The following is a 23,945-nucleotide window of genomic DNA, read 5'->3' as shown; positions in this document are numbered from 1 at the left end:
AGAGTGAAGTTGATCACGCGACGCATGCAGAAACTCCCGATATTTCCTGATTTTTCTCCGCATTCCAGCTCTTGACAACGCTTCCGTAAGACCTGGCGCGAGTCGCCGAACCCTGCGATGCATGGAGTTAAAAGCTTTTGGATGGTAGACAGGAACGATGGCGAAACGACGAGAGCCCAAAGGGAAAGATGACACATGCGCACGCACTGGAACATTTCATGCGTGAACACGCATTCACAGCACGGGGAGGCGCCTCCGGTGCTCACAAAGGCGGTACGGGCTATTTTGCGAAAAAAAAAAAAAAAAACGCCATATTCTTTTTTTCTTTCCCGCTACGAACAGTCAGCGACTTGATGCTGAAACAGCGGAAGGTCAGAGCTCCAACGATCCCAAGGGCATGCGACAGGCATCACCGCTCACCACCGCGTGCACAAACCGGACCCGGGCGGTCCATGGCAAGGAAAGGACAAAAAGTGCGTTTAAACGAGCAGAAGCATCGAAAAATAAAATGCCTCGCCTGTGCCACCAGGTATAAATGGCTAAAGGAAGGAGACAATGGAAGAACGCTTCGGAGGTGTTATCGATCTTCTTTCTATTCGAGCTAGCCTCCATTAGGCTACAGCCGCCGCCAAAGATAACTGGAAAAGCGCAAAAAGTTGCACTCTTGCCAGCCCGTAATTTTCTTCCAAACAAGGCGGCTTTGGAGGACTGGCTGACAGTTCTTGGGCCAGGTCAAACGCCCGCAAGTGGGGCCATCCCTCCATTCCGCGCCCTACCGGGGGAAGACTCGAAGCCCGAGAAGAGAGTTGTTGAGGACAGCAGGAAAAAAAAGAACGCAAACCTTATCAGCTTGAGCTGGTTCCGCTGTGCAGATGGGGGACCGGGCGCCACCCCTGACAGAGAGAGCGCCGGACGCGTCCTTTGTGGTCGCATAATGGCGGACTCTTTCGGGTTCCTCCAAGGTCCAATTAGGGGACCAAACACTCTGGTGCCTCCGCGTTTCACAAGGCGACGGGAATGACCCTGCACTTTTCCACAGCCGAAGCCCGTGCGGAAAGGTCGAACTCGTTGAGAAACGGTCTCAGCGCTGCGACAGAGGCCCGAACTGTCGCCTCTGACAAAGAAGGGGGACGAGGGGCACCCTCCCGAAAAAGTGGGAACGCTAACAGCATACGTCAGGGACCTCGTTCGCTTCACATACGGGGCCATCTTTCCGAGAAAGTCGAAAACAATGCGAGTGCCTTGTCGGGCCTCCGCGGGGAGGGGCAGGACAAGAGTTTGCAGAGCTCCTTTTCGGCGCCACCAAACGGCCAGCTCTGACGAGGCGACCGCCCGCTGGGGACATGTTTCCGCCCGTGGCATCCTCGGCTCACAATGCATACCACTACCCCTCGGAAAGTTTCCCCCATTTACCTGGTAGCGCTTCCCGCAAAGGAACCTGGCTAATTCCAGCAAGAGGCAATGTCCTCTGCAAAGAGCCCTTTCCAGCTTTTCACCTTGTGCGCAGTGGCCAAGCAGGACGCGACTGCGAACGCGCTGCATCTGTAGTGCTGAGTAAGCTACCAAGGTTTTGGACAACAGCGGAGCAGGAACCGGTCCTAGAAAGGTTTGGTCATCAATGACCTAACACGCTGCCAGTACTCAACATAGACGGGGCGCTTCCTGTAATTTTAACCAAAATAAACGTGACGCGCCACAGACACATCAAACCAAATACATATTGTTTGGCGTCGTGTGACACAACCCAGTAAGTTTTAAACTTCGACTAATTAGATATTCAGCTAAGGTAAATAACACAAAAAGTAATTTTCTTTAAAGCACAAGCGCACTGCGTGAATTCTAAGAGGGTTCAGAAAAGGCTGAATGCTCTTTTTTTCTTAATAACTTACCCCCTCCGTGATCTGTTCTTGCGGCATTTAAAGAAAGCCAGCCAGATATATATATAAAAAAAAGAACACGCGACTGCGCTGTTGCGCTGCCATATTTTTACGCCCGCAACTGAGCTTTAAAGGACGTAGCGGACACCTCTCCACCATACATGCCGAAAAACAGACCTCATGGAAGGTCCATTGCCACAAGATGTGTGTGTGTGTGTGTGTGTGTGTGTGTGTGTGTGTGTGTGTGTGTGTGTGTGTGTGTGTGTGTGTGTGTGTGTGTGTGTGTGTGTGTGTGTGTGTGTGTGTGTGTGTGTGTGTGTGTGTGAGTGAGTGAGTGAGTGAGTGAGTGAGTGAGTGAGTGAGTGAGTGAGTGAGTGAGTGAGTGAGTGAGTGAGTGAGTGAGTGAGTGAGTGAGTGAGTGAGTGAGTGAGTGAGTGAGCGCGCGCGCGCGCGCGTGTGTGTGTGTGCCACGCTGCTAAGAATTCGCGCTTTTTCTGACGAAGCCCGGTCCAGCAGCCGGAACGTCATTAAAATGTTTTTATCCACAAACGTCTTAACCGAGCTCCAGCAAAAGCGCCCCCCCCCCCTCCCTACACACACACACGCACACATACATACATATATGTTTATCGGAAAGAAAAGGCGCAGGAACCGCCACGACTGCCACGCTGCTCTGTGGACACCTGGCCCACGCCGCAAATGAGGGTGCGACAGTGGGATTGAAAAAAAAAAAAAGAAGAGAAAGAGGTGCCGTAGTGGAGGGCTCTGGAATAATTTCGACCACCTGGGAATATTTAACGTGCCCTGACATCGCACAGCACACGGGCGCCTTTGCGTTTCGCCTCCACCGAAATGCGGCCGCCGTGATCGGATTCGAACCGAGGTGCATTGCCGAGCAAATTGCGGCACACAGTGCACCAGATACGACGGCAAACGATTACAGAATGCGACAGCCACGCACTCTGCAGCTAAGCGCAGCGCGAAGAGCACAAAACTATCTCATCAGAAGAAATGGTCTCAATTCCATCCTCTGCGTGCCCCCTTTGAAACTGCGCTCCCTTGCGGAGTTCACGCAGAACTTGATAGTCGGCCAAGCAGTAAATGCCCGAAAATCAGGAAAATGGGCTTATGAACGGGTTCGCTCCGCCTTGCGCGGATCGGGCAGAATGTGCGCTCGCCGCAGCGTCCGACTCGGTGGATGGGCAGGAACGACGTAGCGACAAAAAGAAAGGCGACGGCTCGCCGCGGCGTCATTCTGGCCCGCGTTGACCGAGATGGGTCTCGACAAAGAAAGCGTTTTCCCCGCAGAGAAAGGACAGCGGTGGGAACCAGGTCGCGCACCAAGCGGCCGAAAGTGAAACACTAGTCGGCGACGCAAAAGGGCGTATCGCGCCTGCTTTTGATACGCAAAAGGGGCGCGCGGGTCGAAAGGGTCACTGCAAGAGCAGGAACGGCAGGGCGGCCTCTTCTATGCAGCCGTCTCGCGTACCGGCCGAAAGGCGGGCCGAGTACGCGATATGTCGCCGCCCTCCGTTGCCGAAGGACGCAGACGTATCCGGCGCCTATCGCAATGAGACAGCCAGAAGGACAACGCACAGAAGGCCCGTTCGTCACCGGCAGCGTGACGACGGCAACGACGCCGGCGAGCACTCCATCCATTCCCGAGTGACCGCAGGGCGCACGTCGTCGGCTCCGATGCGGGGTTCCAAATTGCCGAGGCAGGGCCGGCTTCGCCAACGAGGTGTCGGTGGAGACCGCGCGCGTCCGATTAGGCCGTCCCTCGCGGTTCTTATCGGCACGGAGAAATTAATGGCCCGCCCCGGGGTGGCTCGCGTGCCGCCGCGGCGGGCTGAGGAGGAGGAGACGAGAAAAACGGCCCGCTGCCACTTGCGGGTCGTTCGGGATGACGGGTGCTCGCCAGCCCACGAAGCGCTGGCGCATGTGTGCGGGTCCCCCTCAGATTTGCGCCTCATTGTTCGGCACGCGAACGCTGTATTCTTGCTTAACGTGCATGCGGCCGAGAAAAAAGACAAGGAAATCTTGGGTGTCTGTCATCCCCACGCCTTTTGCGTAGACTGTTCTAGAGAAATAAACAGCTGACGCGCGAGTGTTTCTGTTGGACTGGGCTTCGTGGCGCAGCCGTGTTGAACCGTACACACACGAGTTTTTCTTCGTAGTAAGTGCTGACATTTTGACCAGTAACAACCAGAGCGTGTGCGGAAAGTGGACGATACACGCGCTGAGGCAAACCGAGGGAGCGTTACGAGTTGCACGACCCAACGTCCCTAACAGGACAGCATCCTTTATTTAAGCGAAATTTCAGGACGGAGCTTCCCTGAAATGTCCCTCAGACTGGAAACAAAATAATTCAAAATCAACCCGATAAACCTTCATAGAAAACCATTCGATTGAAAACACTATACGAACCATAAATCTCGGACGCGCCAGAACGATGCTCAACAATGAGCTTGCGTGCGTCGATTACGGCGAATGCTAAACCTGAGAGCCTCGCAAAACGCCGCAGGTGCTTGGTTATTCAATTGGTACTTTGCTGATGATTGCATTCGCGGCACTCCGGCATCGGCGGCCGTATTTTGAAGGTTGCATATGCGTGCACACGTACGAAGCACCCGCGGGCGCGCGAACCTCGCTGCGCATGTTGTGAAGTGTTACGCACGCTGGTAAATCCTCGCACGCCATGTGGTTTCGCTGTGCGCACCGAAGGCGCGAACTCGCTTGAGCGCATCCATTGACCCCCCTTACAGCTTATTGTTTCTTCTGTTCACGCGAGATGCAAGGCGGCCGCGGTGTCGATGGTCGCTCGGAGAAATTGATTCTCGCACTGCACGTGCCGCCGGTCCGCGATGCGCGCAGGGTAATGGGATATGGAAATGGACGGAATGCGCCCCACTCGAGCAGGAAGGAGCACTCGCTTTCACTGTGACCTATGGCAGCCACGCTGGAACGCGACCACAGCGAGCCAAACTAGGCCGCTCTTTTAATGATTGGACCTAGATTTTTGAGCCGCAAGCACCGCGGATGTACCTTGGCGAATCGGGAATACGGAGGCGGGCACAAAGCGACGAGGAGAGGCGCCCTCTGTGTGTACTCAGGGGTCGCCCGGTAGAGACGACCTCGATCCCGCGCGGGACAACACTCGCCCCTGGCGCCGCAGGGTGCTCGCGCAAACGCGGGAATAGCTTGGCAGCAGCACTGCACGGACGCGCGCTTTCCATCGACGACGGCTCACCTCGCTCCTGGCCAAGTTTCGCCGTAAGCCACACTGCAACGAGTCAAGCTGACAACGCCAAGTACTCGGGTCCGCAGCGGTGCTCATCAAAAAGGTTCCCGGGGCCACAGGAGGCCGAAAGAAGCGGGCGGCCACTGATCTCTCAAAGTGGCGCTCCCAGAAAGTGGGCTTCGCATTTCTCTCGTAGCTCCGATAGACGATTTCAATGAGCATCACGCGTGCCTCGGTGCAGGTGATGCGCTCGGTTCCGTTGCCTGATCAGCGGCGGCGAGACTACGGAGGCGCAATTCATAATTCATGAATGGAGCAATCTCCATGCACTGAGCCCTGGTAACTGCGCACCAACAAGCACCGCTCATCGAGAATACGCACTCGCATCAACTCTTGGGGATGGCCATCGCTGCGGAGGCATTTTTCAAATATTTGACAATCACCGCCGTTTCTATGTGACGCTTCCATGCCGTCGACCTGAGTTGCTCGCTGAACACACGGGAGCCAAACGATGTGGTTTACGGAGAACGTTTGTCACATCGCTCTCTCAGCCTCGACGGCGCAAAGTTCGTCATCGCACATTTCAGCGGCCGAAATTAGCAGCCGACAGGTGAGACCGCACTGCGTTCTGCGGTGGACAAGGAAACCGCATCGCATAAAAACGCGAAGGTATCGAATCCCAAGTTGCGACCAGAATAGGGCTTCCCAAACGACGAAAAGCGGCTGCACAACTGCGACGGCCGTAACCGGGACGACTGCCCGTTGTACCGAATAAGGAAAGAGCGCACGCAGGGCAGGAATCGGGCATTCCGCGGCGCGCGTTTACCCCGAAGATGTTCCGAGACTGCTGGCCAGAAAGCGACGATCCTTTCCGCAAGGCCGCCTCACACTAACGACGAATATGAGAGCAACGCCGCGTCGAAGTCCCTGTAGAAGGGGCTCCGATGTCAGAGGTCGACTGGGCCTGTCGCCGCTGGACTATGCCCAAGATGAGAAACTACGGGGCACCGATAATCAGACAATTAATTTATTCATCCCTAATCAGCATGCAAATTGCAGTTTGATTTGACGCTGTCAAGTGCCGTAGTTGGTTACTGAGTGAAAAAGATGAAACGATCAAGATCTACACATAAAACACTCGGACGTTTAGGGCAAACGCTGTCGTTCAGCTGTTCGCCTATTCCGAATGTCCGCTATATGAGATCTAGAGATCTATACGAGATCGCAACTGCACTCGCCTCGGCTGCGTGCGCCGCTGGCTGGTCGGTCTTGCCTGATCCCCAGTGGCGTGAGGGCAGATTGCAGGCCGTGGCAAAGGAGACTCGACCGATGCCCTGAAGAGACGGGCCCAGCATAACCCAGCTCACTCACAACTCCACTCGAATCACTCTCAACGGCACGGCATTAGCGAGGAGTCTCGAGCGTTCGCCGCTACGCATGCGAAAACTAGACGCCTTCTCCAATGAACGCCGCCAGTTTAGAGGGCGTACAGTCCTCGGAGCAAGCGGAGTGCCCGCTTCGGCTCATAAGCATATCAAGCTGTTCTCACTTGAGTGTGACGCTCCTCGCGGCGGCAGACCACCGGCATCGCTTTCCAACGTTACACAGGCCGCTCGTACATATACGCAATTCGTATCGCGGGTTGGCAGAGCCCCGCGCATTATCGCCACTCGTGTGCATTGCGCAACACGCGCTAGCATAGCCTAGCACTCACGGCGGCAAAGAACAAATTACAAGGCGATGCGTTGCTGTTGCCTATCGCGAGTGGTTATTGGCCGCGCGATAGATGCCTCCCGAGAAGCGCTATGTGCGGCCGCCTTCGGCAACGTACTCTTCGCGCACGATGCCCAACGGGACAGTCCCATCTGCATTAAAAGCGTAATGCGAGGAAATAATTTGTCGCCTTAAAGCGTGGACCAGATACAGCCTCACCGCTACAAGTAAATGCGATGACCCGTTAAATCAGCTTACACTAGTCGGACCCTGCGCACAATAAATGCATTTAAACACGTTAAAAAAAAAAAAAAGAAAAACACCCACGAGTGCCTTTTCGAATCACATGCTACTTGTACTCCCACAATGCACACCAATCTAGACTTTTAAGGGCATACCTCCCTCGCATATAACGCCATACACAACCTTACAACACCGGTAATGGTACTGGAAATTGTGTAATAAACATGGTAGTACCCTATCTGCACCTAATTTCACTTTGGGGGAATTACGATTGGTTTGTTTAAAGCCAATATGAACATGGATATTGCAGTGGGCAAACGGACTTGATGATTCATCGGCAGCCCTTCTTGCAGCTGCATTTAATACGGCGTGAATAAATACTGTCGTTCTAAAAAAATACCCATGAGCTGCTCGGTGCGCGCAGTTGTACATTATTTGTGAAGTCAAATTGCGCAATAAAATATGCCCCTGCACATAACTGAACGCCACTAATTGTAACTGCCACGTCTGATGACTGGTTCTTATATGCACTCACAGCGTGGGCTAGATATTCTGTTCCCTGTCGACCTCTATATGTACAAGTGCGGACATAAGTAAATCATCGGAGCACGCTTTTTCGTTAAAATTAAAATCACGCCTTAAGTACCGGAGATAAGAAAACAATATTTGCCTATGTTAAAGGGCACTGGCGTCTACTACCGGTTCATACTTTGACTGCCAGTTTCAATTATACAACGCGTGAAAAAATTTTAGAAGGAAAAAGCGCGCTCCGTTTGCTTTTGTCCGCACCGGTATATACATGGTCTGATATCCTCAGAGCACTGAACGCTGAAGTTACGTGATATCATAAGCGTTGTTGGGGCTCATGCACTCATAAATGTTGCTAGTACGGATAGGCTTCGTGTGAGCGGGAGGAACAGCCGCTCTGTTAATTTACACCGTTGCAAGAAAGTTATGCTTGGCAAGCACCCAAGCAAAGTACTGCAGTGGTAATTTCCGGTGCTGACCGGCTAAAACACTTTTTGAAGAGCAGATTTAATTGCGTATAATCGGCCGACTGTATTCCTGTTTTGTTTTCTGTAAATGCCCTTTTGGGGGGCTAGTAAGGGCGTGAGAAACCATTAAGCGTCTTAAAGGTGCACGGAAGCAGTCGTTTTCAGTGCATGCAGTTTCAAAAACTTTGTAGCACTCAGTAGAATTCGTAAGTGCAGTGTAAGTAATTTGGTTGCTTTTGTTTAAACCAGAAGAGCTTATTTAAAATTTTCACTTGAATACGTCTTCTGGCGCATATCTACTTGATGAAATGTGCGTCGCCGGTATGTTTACGAAGGCACAGACGCACTGAAATACAGCATAGAGAAACGTCTTATATGGGAAGAACGGTTAGACCTACGCTCCAAAATGTCTTCTGTAGTTACACTCATGGGAACACTTAAACTCGAGCAATGTGTTTTGATTTTACAAATTGAACTTATATACCCAGGTCTAAAGATAGCAGACAAAAAAAAAAAAAAATGCACGAAAAGATACGAGTTGGAGACGGCAATTATTAGCTCCATAAGGAAGCACGGAAAATTATACCTGATGGTCCGTGTACACAAGGAACAAGTCAAGCAAGGCCCCAAATGCCTTTCGTGCACTATACCTGGCTGACGCTGGCCGCTATGTGTAGCCAGTACTCGAAAAAGTGTTTTAGAACAATGTGCGTGCATTATTTTAGTGTGCTGTCTGTGTGCGCGATAGACTGACTTCTAATGCAAGGGACTTGGCCCATGCGTACATGCTGCTCCCACATTTTACAGAGGATGGCTTGCTCAGAGAGGCGCCATAAGAGAGAAGCCAAGGAATACACCGCAACGTTTGTTCAGCACACGATGGCAAAAGGACGAAGTAATTTCTGAGAGCAGCTGATACATCCATAAAATTTACAAGAAAGCCCACGACGTCATTGAAGTGTAAGGAGCGTTATGCCTGCGCTGATCGAAGCAAAGCCTAGGTTTGAAGCCTGCGCGAGAGAGATTGCCACAAACGACGAGTAAACAATGCACTTTAACGATTTGCAGCAGGTCAACGTTGCTAACGAGAGAGAGAGAGTAAAAATTGCGTGCGTGGTTTTTCTCATTCCAGGATCCCGATGGCTTGCGCTACCTCCCGGGCCGTTTTGAGCAGCTTGTGCTGCCCAGAGAGACTCGTGTGGGCCATCTCCGCCTCCCACTCCGCTGGGCTAAGTGCTCGAGTTCCCCTCTCACAATGGAATACTTCAAATCAGGAAGGAAGCGATGCGCAGAACTGTTGCTAACGGAAATACAATGAACGTAGCAAACCCGCCACTTATTGGCACCTGGTTGAATAGCGCATGAAACCAAGTGCATTTCGCGCAAATAATTTTCACAATGAACCCCAATTTATGAGCCCCCGTTGCAATACGCAAGCTTGCTTAACTTAGGACAGTTAAAGCATCGAGGCCGCAGTTTGTTGTTGCGAGTGATGGAAGGAGGGGAAAAGAAAATTCTCCGTCGACCCACCACCGCTACCTCGTGTGGACAGAGGATGAAGATGCGCAGAGGAGAGTTGAAGGAGATATGAGAAGAAAGATTGAGAGACGAGAAGCGCGTCGCAGCAGCCGTTGTCTACCACTGAGGCGGCGAGTGCGAAAATTGCATGAACAGGTTACCCTGTGCTAAGGAGCCTCCGTTGCAATAGACGGAGGCCCCCGAGTTCCCAGGAGGACTGGTAGAAGCCATCAACTCCTCGGCGCAGTTTGCCAGCGACAAAGAACGGTGATCTGGTCAGTATGTGGCCCCGCGAAGTCGCAATATGCGTGCTTTCCTTACTGCTCCCTATCATTTTCAGGCCTGCTACATCGATCGAGCTATCGGGTCGTATATGTTCCCGCGATGCAGAAAGTTTGCTTGCCAACGATCGCTACCTCGCATCAGTACTGTTCACTACAATCGACAAATTAATGAGAAGTGGCACGCAGTCAACCATCAACCTCCTAAAGTTAGCTCGAAGCACGTTTTTCTTGTTGCTGTTGGGACCTCTGCCATGCAGTACACGGAGTTAGCCTGATGATGATCATGATGGCAGCAGCAAAATATTGCAAATGAGTATCTGACATATGATTACTGGCGACGCAGAAGGAGAAATGAATTCAGTCCTTACGTGATAAACGAGTGTGCCCTCTCCTACCTCGGACCTGTCCGTTCGCTTGCTGTGCTACATGCAAAGTTGTGGGTGGTGGTAACAGCGCGGCCGAGAGTCGCAAGCGTTCCGCCTGCTCCGAACAACACAGGCGTGAATAGCTCTTTAGGGGAACAAGTTTGCCCTGTAAGCTTTACTCCCTAAAGCTTTCTTATGCCCGACTGCTTGTCTTCACTGCCTATTTTCATGTCAGGAATACTGCGAGTGTCAAGCAATTTAGGGGTTGAAAGTAATTGTGAAAGGGCAGGTTTCTGTGAAATACTCATGGCGACTGTTTAAATTCCAACGCGCCTTTCTTGTAGTTCATTTGCGTTTTATGGGAGGTCAAGGAGACGGCAGCAGATTCATGTGCATGCTTGAAAACCCTGCACCGAAAGCGATCCATCCCGAGCCCATTTCACTGTCCGCCTAGCCAGAGACCGTCTCGGTTTCGAATACTACACTCCCTGGCCTCGATAGCAACACCGAGGCAGGCGCACGCGCGAGCCGAGTCAACGTTGCCCAGCATACTGAACAGGGTAGACGGAGCCCAGGCGCGGAGCTTCTTCCCACGGGCGGCGCCGCACTGTTCCTCGCATTGCGCACAAGGCGCGGAGCTCCCCGTGAGTGACAGGTCACCCCGCGCCCTGCCGAGTACCACATCACGGAACGCTAACGGTGTCTATTGTTGGCGTTACCAACAGGCGCCGACCGCGGCCGTGGGTGATGATCCTGTTGCTGCTCGCGCCCGATTGCGCATTGTTCGCCGACCTGGTGTACGCGCCATTCCCCGCTTGGTGCGCAAGCTGGCAAGACCGCTCCACTGGGTGAAGTCTCCCGGACGCACCGCGGGAGGAGGCGCACGCACAGCGGCTCGCAGGGAAGCCAGCGGGTGAGGTCAGAAACCCGTCAACTTTCGCCGAGCCGAACAAGAAGGAGCGAAAGGCGGCGGGAGGAGGGTGCTTACCACGTCTCTCTCCCTTCTCACCCCCCTTTGGCTAGGAATTTGACATTTCTCTACTCACATCTGCCAGTTGCATACCCATAATCCCCGCAAACTTCCTAATCTCATCCGCCCGCCTAACCTTCTCCCTCCTCCTGCTAAGCTTACCGTTCTTTGGAATCCAATCACCATTAGCGACCATCCGTTGCCTTCGCATTACATGCCCTTCCCATGTACATTTCTTCCAAATGTACAAAATATACGAGGTTCAAATGGGTCGCCTGGAGCGACCTCGCCCCTGACAAGCAAAACGAAGCACCGGGCACGATACGACAGGCGTACTGATAAAGAAGCTCACCTTGCACCCTTCGCACGTGAAGGCGCCGAAGTGGTATCCAGCGGCGGGTTCCCCGCACACCTTGCAAAGCTGGTTCATCTGTGGCAAGCAAACAATAAAAAAAATAAGATTTAGCGTTCCTTTATGAGCTGGTTAACAAAACATTATCCCAGGCACAGGCACTCTTTTCCTTGCACATTTTATAAAGAGGTGAACTCCTCTTTCATTTTTTATTCGATCGCCAAATATGCACGTGCGCTTTAATACGAGGTGTATGCAGCGAATGCGGGACGCGGAAATCAGCTGACCGCGGGCTCATCTGGATTCGAGCCGCGGCGGCGGCGCGCGGGAAAAGGCGACAAAGGGCCCGGCACATGAAAGGGGGCCGCCGACGGACGAGCAGCGCGCGCGGCCTTAGGCGGGCAGCGCGTGACTCCGCGGGTCATTGCCAGAAAACAACAGCAGCGACTCTGGATTTACGGCGCTAACGATACTGATTGATGACCGCGAGCCGGGCATGGTCTCATTAGAGAGCCGCGCTCGCCCCGAGATGGACAGGCCGTATGAAATTAAGCGCTCCGCCTCTTCGCGGCCACCACAAAAGGTCGCTTCGAGCGGCAAATTGATATCAATGCGCCGGCCCGCCCCGCGACTCAAAGCGGCCGCAGCTGAGCCGTCCTCCCTCCCGGCAAAGGGGGCCGCGCACGCAAGTGGCGGTTCTCTCCTGCGTTTGTCAATACGGCCTCCCCCGCAAATAGTGCCGCGGCTACGGCCCCACGGGGGTTTACCGTTGTCTTCCGCTAATGGGTCGTTACTCCACCGATCGGCTCCTTCAGAAACCAGTGCCCTCCAAAGTTTTTCCTTTCACCCCGTTAGGTTTCGGGGTCACCGGTTCGCAGCGAAGAAACACCCATTGTGGTTTAGGACGAAGCGCTGTGTCATCGGCGAACGTGCCCTTCCTTGACATCGCCGGAGGAGGCATCGTTACAAGCTCTGCACGCCGTACGGGTGCGCTGTCCACGAGACAGCATTCGCGCGCTGCTTGCGTCGCCTTCAAGCAATCCGCTCTCTCTCTTTTTCTGGCTTAGGAAAGTAGACTTCGAACACTGCGTCGGCCCCGAGAGAAATTGTTACGCGCGGGTGCCACCATGCCTTCGTTCACATATATGTTCCACGCGCTCTTTGCGTGATCAAACAGTGCCCGTTGCTGGCGCTCGGGGATCTGTTCTCGGTTCACCAAGCGCGACCATTACTGCCAGCCGCTGCTTAACTCTCGACTAAGAGGCCAAGTTTACGAGCACCGCGCAGCGCCCGTAACTGTGTACATTACGTGCTGCCAATACATTTGCCACCATAGTGCGGGAGGCAGCTAATTTTCATGGCACGCATGCAAAAGCCATATATGCAGCATCCTACAGAGCCTCCTCTCTGGCTACCTCTTTTCGACGGAGAGAGGTGAGCTCTTACCCAACGCCACCTCGTACCGCGTCATCTGCTGTCGACGCTTTTCCATTGCGATATTGACGTAATTCCAATAGTTTGGCCCAGTTTTGAAATTGTTGTTACTGAGAACCAACTCGTTATGAGGGGGAAGATGTTTAAGCTCGTTTCCCGCTAGAACATATTCAAGGAGTACATAAACCAAATTTTCGGCTGCATGACTTGTCCCTTGCAGTAATGCGTAATGTATTAGTATACATGGATCACACGTGGTATTCGCCTGTGACTGCTAAATAATTTATAATTGATTTTCTTTTTTCTCGCAGTCGCTTTGGGTTCGCTTTTAAAAGCAGTGCAACGGCTAAGACGTCAAAGGTCCGTATAGCTCACGCGAGGTATGAAAAAAAAAAAAAAACTGCAGTATATAATCGCTGATGCGTCCTTTATATCGTTTATATTCTACGGATATTTTCTCCATGCCTCACGAGGCTTACACTGACCTTTGACGCCATAACGGTCGTTCAGCTGTTGTGGAACAAGAACCGATGGGAGAAGAAATTCAATTATAAGTTGCTTAGCGTTCGCTGACAGACATCACATCGTGATCCAGGCATAATAATACTGTTGCTTAATGACAAAGAAGGAAACATGCAGCCAGAATTTCTTTAAGGGAACAGACGGTGACCAGAAACTGCACGGTGCAAGAAGGAACGATTAACTAATACTTGGAAGGATAAAACATTTGCGGAAAATGAGATGTTCAGTAAATTTGCGCACCAGTCAAATTTTTATGACCGTCCGACGACATAGACTCATCGATCTCATTTGTGACAGAGATGACTACTTGCAAAAGCTACGCGTCTCAAATTATGATGCTTCAAGTATATGCGCTGCATGTTTTCGAAGTGTATGCGCTGAAATGTGTACTTGTCGCAGAATGAACTGAAGCGGAGTAATTGTGGGGCGAACCCACGTGATCTGCACACGACATTTCTGTAAGCGTCACTCCGAAACCACACGTTATGTGGCAGCGACAACCAGCGCTGCAGCGGGCACTCTGCTAATTACAGGATATTTGAAATAGAGAATGTTTTCATGAACACATGCTAATTAGCTTATATGTTGACCATCATTCACAAATGACTTTTTTAGTTACAACGCACTGATTGTTTACCCTACCCCGTTAACAAATCATGTTCTAAAACTCCCTACTAAAATGCAGTATAACGGTTGGCAATGGACACAAATTCCTTCTTCAAAACTTTTAAAGTTGTTGCATTTCCAAGATTTTAATCTGCAGGGACCGTATTTAACGCCTTATTTTCCATTTCGGGTTCAGTTTGTCCTCTGGCAGTGGTTGGGCCAGCACGACGGCAGCATCTGACGAAAGCCCAGAGCGGCCAGTCACAGAAGTCACAAGAAGGCCGGTCCCGCCGCCGACGAGAGCCAGTGCCACTCGCTCAGACTTAACACTGGCTGCGTGCAACCATTGTTTGGGTCAATGGTCCGGTCGCTTTTCGCTTCCCCCAGCCAGTGCCAGAGGACGAAATTGATTCAAGGTGGAAAATGTAATTCGAGAAAATGCGACCTCAGGTTTCAATCTTCTCTAATGGATATCTTCAAGGCCTCCCGTGCCATGTGAAGGTTTCCTGTACTCGCAAAACGTATCAAGTTACTATCATTTAAAGGAGGAAATATGAATCCCGTTGGCAACAGTACAGCATTCCATACATTTACTAATATAAACCTACCCCGGGGCACGGTGGCTACCCTCTAATTGTGGCCACGGACAAGACAAAGTCGCTTTTTCATATCAGCAGAAAGGGACTTTTTTTTTAAAAGTCATGCAGTGGGAGTATATCCGGTCCTCTTATTCGAACAAAACTGAAACCGAGCGAATGGGGCGCGCAGGAAGCTCCGTGAAACTGCAAAGCACGGTATATGCGTTGACCGCTGGTGACGCTTTGCAGTGACTATGGACCAACAACGGGTTTACCAACAACGGGAACGCTTTCGACGCCGCAGCAGACTGGGGGTGAAAAATAGGCTTAGCGCCCATATGGAAACGGAAGTTTTCAAATGAGATTTCAGATTTCACAGGGCACCAATGATGTCGTTTTCTTGGCACAGAGCAACCATGAACGCTCTACAACAGACCATGAAAGTGTGAAACGCCATTTCAAAGGCGCAGTATTTTTAAAACATCGCGAAACGTAAGCGGGGTTCGAGTTAGGCGAGCGCCCCATATAAATACATGTAAACACAACTTACCGCAGACCACATATATAGGCGACCGGTCGTTAAACGTTGACGAGCGCTCTGAAGTGTCTGACGAAGTATGCCACATTTTTAAAACGCCGCTTAAATGCGTTGTGAAGCTCACATACTGCCGATAGGCTCGCTATCCGCTGGTTGTTTCTCCGAATCGCGAGAGCTTCTCGTGTAGTTTGATTTGCTGTCTCATGCACTCAATCTGCTTACTAATACTAGTCGTACAATGTATGCAGCCTCGACAAAACTGTACTCAAAAAGCACTGCTCAAACGTCATGACAAGCAAACGAAAGACAACGGCTTACCGTGACCGACGGCGGCGCAGTCGAACGACGCACTATTCGAGCGCTGACAAAATTCCGCGTCTGTTCACAAGTAGCGTTCGTGAACGCCGGCGTCGTCTGCGTCGCGTCTGCTCACAAGTAGCGTTCGTGAACGCCGGCGTCGTCTGCGTCGCGTCTGCTCACAAGTAGCGTTCGTGAACGCCGGCGTCGTCAGCGTCTTGTCTGCTCACAAGTAGCGTTCGTGAACGCCGGTGTCGTCTGCGTCGCGTCTGCTCACAAGTAGCTTTCGTGAACGCCGGCGTCGTCTGCGTATTGTTTGCTCACAAGTAGCGTTCGTGAACGCCGGTGTCGTCTGCGTCGCGTCTGCTCACAAGTAGCGTTCGTGAACGCCGGTGTCGTCTGCGTCGCGTCTGCTCACAAGTAGCGTTCGTGAACGCCGGTGTCGTCTGCGTCGCGTCTGCTCACAAGTAGCGTTCGTGAACGCCGGTGTCGTCTGCGTCTGCTCACAAGTAACTTTCGTGAACGCCGGCGTCGTCTGCGTCTTGTCTGCTCACAAGTAGCGTTCGTGAACGCCGGTGTCGTCTGCGTCGCGTCTGCTCACAAGTAGCGTTCGTGAACGCCGGTGTCGTCTGCGTCGCGTCTGCTCACAAGTAGCGTTCGTGAACGCCGGCGTCGTCTGCGTCTTGTCTGCTCACAAGTAGCTTTCGTGAACGCCGGTGTCGTCTGCGTCGCGTCTGCTCACAAGTAGCGTTCGTGAACGCCGGTGTCGTCTGCGTTGCGTCTGCTCACAAGTAGTTTTCGTGAACGCCGGCGTCGTCTGCGTCTTGTCTGCTCACAGGTAGCGTTCGTGAATGCTGGCGTCGTCTGCGTCTTGTCTGCTTACAAGTAGCGTTCGTGAACGCCGGTGTCGTCTGCGTCTTGTCTGCTCAGAAGCAGCGTTTGTGAACGCCGGCGTCACGAACGCTACTTGTGAGCAAACGCAGAATTTTGGTCGTCTGCTGCTGGGCGCGGTTCGTTTATTGTGCTGAGTGAGGACTGGTTTCAGCTTAAAAGTTTGTATTGTTTGAGCGGCAGTATTTAGGAGGGAGTGTAAGCGGCAGCATGCTATAACATGACAAGCTGTCGCGATTGCGAGAAGCACGCAGCGGATAAAGAGCTTTGATAGGTATGTCGGACTTTACAGTACGCATATATCAAGGCATTTTAATAATCGATTGACTTTCAAATGAAGTAACATAAATTGACATTTTTTTTTTTTTCAGAACACTCGCTAACTTTTAATCATCGTCCGCATTTATTGGTGCTCTCCGAAAACTGAAAATTATTTTGGTAAGTTTTCCTTGCATGTATTTTTAGGGGTCGTACGTGCTCCAGAGTGGTATCCCCCCCCCCCCCTAACATTTCGCGGTGTTTTAAAAATACTGCACTCTTGTAGTGAGCTTTGACACTTTAACAATCTGTTCTATGACGTTCATGGTTACTTTGCACCGAAAGACATCATACGCGTATACTGAGACATCAGAAAACTGCTTTGAAATATTTTGATTTCATGCATTCCTATGGGCGCTAAGCCTTCTTTTGCGTCTCTGATAACCTGAGTCGCTTTGGGACGTTAAACCATACAAAACAAGCAAACCTTTCCGACCCCTGTCGCCCATGTCTGGCGACAGAAGTGCCACCGCATCTTTCTTACGTCACAGATGGGTGTTGGTCTACATGGCGCTCATTTCAAACTGCCTCCTCCATTGTACCCCGTCATGCACCTTCTTTTGCTGCGTCGCATGGTGCAAGAGAAAGGACAGTCATGGCATGCTACGTGGCCATCATTTTTGAGAACTTCGAAGCAGAATGCAGCGCACGCCGGCGTACAGTGAAGGAGGCAGTCCGAATTTGGGAGTCACTGCAATATGTTGCCAGTGCACATTCTTGCTACGCGACTCTACGCGTTCGGTTTTTTTGCTGCCCAAAAGCTGATACCCTCGCCCTGCACAATTTTGGAGAACTTCTATCGGCATCGACAACTGATGTAGTTTCTACTAAGGTGGCTAGAAGGGGGAGGTGACGCCAACGGCGGACGTAAGCCGCTCCTCCATTTCAAGCCGGGTGTAGGTGGCGCTGTTGGCCGTAGTGCGATGCATGGTACGCGCCGCTCGCCTTCAGCCACGGTACTTGAACATACGTATGCCCGCCGTCTGTGCAACGCGTCGGCCTTTCAGTGATGTTGTTGCAGGTAATGGTTTAGCTCATTAAACTGTAATCGAACCTGATTACGGCTGACAGAATTCAATTTTAAGCCGTGGTGGTGCAGTGGTTAGAGCGTTCGGCTGTTGTGCCCAAGGATGAGGGATCGCATCCCGGCCGCGGCGACCGCTTTTCACTGGAGGCGAAAAGCAAGGCGCTCGTGTCCTGTGTGATGTTAGTACAGGTTAAAGAACTCCAGGTGGTCAAAATTTAGGAGTCCTCCACTACGGTGTCTCGCCCGAGTAATTTTGGCACATGAAACCCAACAAACAAAACAATTAAAATCGATCGGCTGGTACTCCAACACTTCTGGTGCGTAGAATACGGGCATACCTATCCTTTCAGCTCCAGGAGTTGAAGGGTCTTGAATGAGTCCCGTCGGATCGAGATAGTGCATGTCGAAAGTAGAAGACAGACCAAGAGAATGAGTCTTCAAGGTATACTGCGCACACAAAACACAAGGACGAGAAAGGTACACAACAAGCGCAGGTGATGCGCTTGTTGTGTACCTTTCTCCTTGTTTTGTGTGCGCGCAGTATACCTTGAAGATATGTCTGACCGACTCGCCCAACAACGCACTATTTCAAGAGAATGAGGATGGAAGGATGTTTCGGGTCCGTGCGGTCGCATTATTTTTCCACAACGTTGTTTGCCCCAAGGCATAAAATAATATGTAAGAAGAAAATTAAAAGGGGTAATAAATGAAAGAAAAAAGGTTGCTGTTCTTTGGTCGATGTTTTCCACCTCCTTCAGTTTCAAGGATACGAAGCATCAGCATTACTCCTAAAAAATGTGATTGGGGATCCAAACAAGCAAAACGAAGCATAGCAAATATTTATTGCACATCGTAGTAATAGCAATGTACTGCACATCATAACATTCAGGGTAATTCAAAATAACAGATACATTTACACATGCTTCTGTGTAATTGGAAAGAAAAAAAAACATTAAACATTGATTATCAGCACTGCATCCATCGCTTGGCACTAAGAAATGGGGAGGCAAGGATATCACTTCCCGCTAAATTAAAAAAAGTATATTACATTCGACCTTGAATAAATATGCAACTTAGAGAACCCTCCTAAGTTTCAGCACTTTCATTCTTCCCTGCTTAGCGTTGCGCTTACAGTTCTGGGCCTTAACATAGAAGTGCTGCCTGGTAAGAACATAAAATTGGGATAATTTTGCTTGGGAGGGACATACTGTGATTTTTTTTTTTTTTTTTTGAGCTGGAGTTCATCTGTTCGGCGAAGTTAGGCCCTCACATTAACATGTCAGCAGCGCAACACATCATGGTCATAAACGAGAGATCACGCTGGCAGCCGCGAACAGACAGGAACGCTGCCGCACCGTCCATACACCGCGCGCGAACCTGCACATGCGCGCGATCGCGTGACTGCATCGCCAAGCTGACCGCAGCGCCACCGCGGCCTTCGCGGCAGCGCTTGAACCAGAGGATCGCGCATTCTCGGCGGATACGCCGGCGCTGGCGCCACCTCTCCCTTCTAGCCACCATAGTTTCTACTCACTCGCACCTGGCACTAGCCACCATACTGTGTTAAGTAAAATGTAATAAGAAAATTCTGGTTAATTGGCTGGATAACTACTGTTTTTAAGTAACTGCAACCCCCCCCCCCCCCCCCCCCCCCCCCTTCCACTTCCTCGGCTTCAGTGTAATCGTAGATTTCATTCATTTCAAGTGCCAGATTTTTCAGAATTTTTGAAAGTGCTCTATGAGATACCTGTTATGAACAGTTTTAATGAACAGATGCGGCGACCGGGGAAATCGGTGTTTTCCTTACCAGAATAAGCTTGTTTGCCCAACTAAATGATATCATCTCTGCCAGGACCGAGGGTGTCAGTGTTGTGAGGCGGTTAGGCCAAACCTCTGAGGCACCATTATCGCACAGTGACGATTTGGCGCAGCCCATGCCATTGCTTGTGGCAAGCACATCTTAAGAACCTCTTCGTATTTTTTCGGCAACAGTTGCTCCACTTACGTACACCAGTCTACAGGTGCGCAATAACATGTTAATCACATCAGCTGCAATTTACATTTCATGGTTGGTGGCTAATCAGAATGTTGCAAAAGTTGTTGGCAGCCTCAGTAATATGCTAGCAGTTGTTGCATGGCATCAAATCGCGGTTACCTTCGACTATTTTAAAGTAGCTATGCATGCAAAAGCTGAAAATAGCTTTTATTGACGTTGCGATGATAAGACACGGCTCGTATGTCGCCATTTTATGGCAAATGCTTCTCCTTAGTCAGGACTTGAGTATGTTTATATCTTAGCTCAACCACACGTGAGGTGTAACAGGGTCCTACATATATGACAATTAAATTAAATTGTCATCATCATCAACCTGTTCACACTGTTTACGACAAACTCGATACACTGAGTGAATCAGTGTTGCCGAATCGTGGGAAATTTCCCATTTCGTGGGAAACGAAGCTACTAAGGGAAAATTATTTTCAACCCATTGAAAATGTGGGAAATTTCTGCTATCGCTGGAAACTGCTGTTCCACATATGTTTCGTCGGAAAAATATTTAGACACTGAGTGAAAACGCCGAGCTGACCTTTTTTGGAGGAGCAGAATTTCGGCCTGCCTTGCCTTGGTTGCAAAGTCAATGAATTGCGCGCGTTGCACATCGCACATCATGTGCCCAGAGTGTGGCATTCCGGATTCACTTTTAGGAAGGTCGGAAGGGGACAGTTTCACTTTCTCATAGTCAAGTGCGTGATATCTTCACGTACACAGTCCGATTCCCGAAACGCATTCAGATACATTCCGAACAACTTTCTGTCGCTCTGCAGCCAAGGCCAGGAAAAAGACAGATTTTTGTCCTTGTGCCGTGGGCGCGATCAGGCTTCGGTCCAGGGGTGCAGAGGAAGGAAAGGGGTAATTAAGATAGAGTAATGGTGCAGGTTGTGCGGGGTCGCTACAGGGGGAGGGACTAGCGCAGGCCGCTTTGGAAACTCAACGGCTAGTGTCAGCTATGTCAGCCTGCACAGACAGAGTGCTTCGCGAAGGCGCCATGAAGAACTCACGGTTGAGGACTATCCCATTGATCAACATTATGCGTGGGATTTATATTATATTTCATTGTGCTACATTTCTATTGAAATTAATTAAATGTGTTCACTCTAAAAATTATCCTTTCACGAAAAAATATTTCGTGGAAAAAAAAGGGAAATTTTATGTCGACACCTGAGAAAATCCAGCTGACCAATGTGGCAACACTGTGAGCGATACGTACGCATACTTGTTACCCTAACTAAAAGTGTATTGTCTCGTTACAAGGTATTGCTCTTCTGCACAAGATGGTGGCTCTGTTGACGTCATGGTAAGAGCGACTGCAGCACAATCGGCGGTAGATCATGCAGTCCTTGAAGTGCTCGCTTTTTTACCAGAAATTATCCCTCATCGACTCCTAGCACAAAGGATAAGATGTGAGCGCTGGGAGTGGCTAAAAACACTGCTCAATTTGGATACCTGGTAAGCTTCAGCGCATACGATGGCAGCGCCTTGGTATCAACATGTAAAAGCAACGACAGCAAGCTCTGAAAATTGTTGTTGGCTGTAGTGCCACATGTTACCGACTGCTGGCGCCCTTACTCATTCCAGCCCGTTTGTTGTGACCTGCGTGATAAAAACTACCGTGAATCGTCGCGGGCGTAAATTAGTTATGAGGAATGGTATATGTAGTGACGTCCTAGTTATAGGGCTCTTTTCGGTGTGGAGAGCAGGAATCACACACGAAATAAGGCCCGTAACAGATTAAATCAGAGCTGGATGCCCCCGCTCACCCGTCGTTCTTGAGGCTGCGTCTGGACCACTTTCGCTTTAAAGTAGTGACAGTCTGCCAACCGCTTAAGTGGCTTATGAACATCAGGGATCCTATCTCGCGACTGGCACGCTGGAACCTTCAGCTTCAAGGTTATGCTTTGAAATAGAGCATAAAGCGGGAAAAGTGCACGCGAACGCAGATGCCTTGAGTCGGGTGCGCTCGGAACCAGTGTCTGAAGTAAGGACCACTGCTTTAATTCCGGTTATTGATGAAGAGAAGCTGAAACAAGAGCAGCAGAAGGACGCGAAACTTCAAGAAATGAGGGATAAACTAGCTGATGACTTGGAGTCTTCAAGCGGATACGCATTGAGCGCATCTGGCTTGCTCTTAAAAGTGTGCCCGTACCCGACGCAAAGGTTAGGTAGAGAAAAATACATTGTACCGCGCAGCCTGATTAGAGATGTTTTACGTGCGTACCATGGCGCACCGTACTCCGGTCATTTCGGGGCCAAGAAAATGAGACAGGAAATTGAAGTGAAGTATTTCTAGCCAGAAATGAGGAAGTCGATTGCCGAGTACTGCGCTCAGTGCGAATCCTGCCAGTTACGAAAAACACCGGAAAACAGGAAAAGCGCTCCGCTTCAGGAGTTTGGAGAGTTGAATGCACCTTTTGAGAACGGCCATGGATGTTATCGGACCCTTACCGACAACCAGTTGGGAACAAGTACGTGCTGGTGTTCTCCGATCACTTGTCCAAATTCGCGGAAGCCATTCCAATGAGTGACAAGAAGGTGCCAACAGTGGCGAGGAGCTTTGTTGAGACAGTCGTTTTGCGCCACAGTGTACATGCTCAAACAGCTGCTGACTGACCAAGGGAGCAATTTCACCTCCACGGTTATGACAGAAGTGTGTCAGCTTCGAAAGGTCAAAAAGCTGAAAACAACAGCATACCACCCAGAATGTAATGGGGCAGTAGAGCGGCTGAACCAGACTCTTAAGCAACTGCTCTCGCATGTTGTGGCACGCGACCAGAGAGACTGGGATTTGTGGATCCCAAGATCTATGACGCAAGGTAAACTGGATGTCGTCAAGCGAGAAATGAACCGATTGAACATTGATATCTTGGGTATCAGCGAGCTCAAGTGGACCGGAATGGGAGAATTTAACTCCGGCGACCATTATGTCTTTTATTGTGGGCACGAATCCAAGAGAAGGAATGGGGTCGCTCTCATAGTAAACAGAAGAATGGGTAAAGCAGTGCTAGGGTACAACCCCAAAAACGACCGAATGATTTCACTTCGGATCCAAGGTCACCCTCTCAACATAACAGTTATCCAAGTCTATGCACCGACCACTACTGCTGAAGAAGCTGACGTTGAGAGATTTTATGCGGACCTACAATGCCTTTTAGACCGCACCCCATCATCAGACGTCGTTTTTCTCGTAGGAGACTGGAATGCCAAGGTCGGGAGTGAAGAAATATCCGGAATTGTAGGCAAGTTCGGTCTTGGCGAGTCAAATGAAGCTGGACAGAGGCTAGTAGAGTTTTGTCAAGAAAACAACCTGACCATAGCGAATACTCGTTTTCAACAGCACAAGAGGCGCCTGTACACATGGACTTCACCGGACGGTCTGTACAGGAATCAGATCGATTATATTCTATGCCGGCAGAGATGGAGAAGCGCTATACAAGCAGTAAAAACAAGGCCTGGGGCCGATTGTGGCACCGATCATCAGCTTCTTGTTGCCAAAATTAAGCTTCGATTGAGGAAAACTCAGAAAACTAGAAGGCCTTTCAGGTATGATCTGGATCAAATTCCATTAGAATATGCTGTGGAAGTGAGCAATCGATTTCAAGAATTAGATCTAGAAGACAGAGAGCCCGAAGAGATGTGGACTGATGTTCGTGATATAATACAAGAAGTTGCTACTAAGGTAGTTCCAAAGCAAAAGAAATGCAAGAAAGCAAACTGGTTATCTGAAGAGGCTTTGCAAATAGCTGAGGAAAGGAGGATGGCAAAAGTTATGGGGGAAAGAGAAAGATACAAGGTTCTCAATGCGGATTTTCAGAAAATAGCAAGGAGAGATAAGAATGCCTTCCTGAACATACAGTGCCAAGCAGTTGAGGACAACAGCCAATTAAGGAACACAAGAGCTCTGTACAAGACAATCAAAGATATCAAAGGAAGCTTCTGTGCTAAGATGGGCGTGATAAAGGACAAACGAGGCAAGGACCTCACTGACGCCTCAGAGATAAAGAAGAGGTGGCAGGAATACACAGAAGATCTGTACAAGAAGGACCCGAATGTGCAAACCCAACATAAGACGGTTCTGATTACTGATCTCGAGCCGGGCATCCTGAAGAGTGAAGTTGAATGG

The 23,945-nt window shown here is 50.4% G+C and overlaps 1 protein-coding gene across 2 annotated transcripts in view; it reads right to left on the bottom strand.

Moving 5' to 3' along the window:
• The window catches only part of LOC146206196 (uncharacterized), a 134,440-nt gene that overhangs the window by 37,386 nt on the left and 73,109 nt on the right, over positions 1–23,945 (bottom strand). For both annotated transcript variants that reach the window (XM_084590823.1, XM_084590825.1), the window contains one exon: positions 11,559–11,636. In XM_084590823.1, coding sequence (XP_084446949.1) covers positions 11,559–11,636 — 78 coding nt within the window. The remainder of the gene's footprint in view (positions 1–11,558; positions 11,637–23,945) is intronic.

This window comes from Amblyomma maculatum, chromosome 1, assembly GCF_055883805.1.
Source record: "Amblyomma maculatum isolate TAMU_Amacu chromosome 1, ASM5588380v1, whole genome shotgun sequence".
NCBI classification, from domain to species: domain Eukaryota; kingdom Metazoa; phylum Arthropoda; class Arachnida; order Ixodida; family Ixodidae; genus Amblyomma; species Amblyomma maculatum.
Note: the sequence above shows the minus strand (reverse complement) of the source record. Positions and strands in the feature narration are given on the sequence as shown.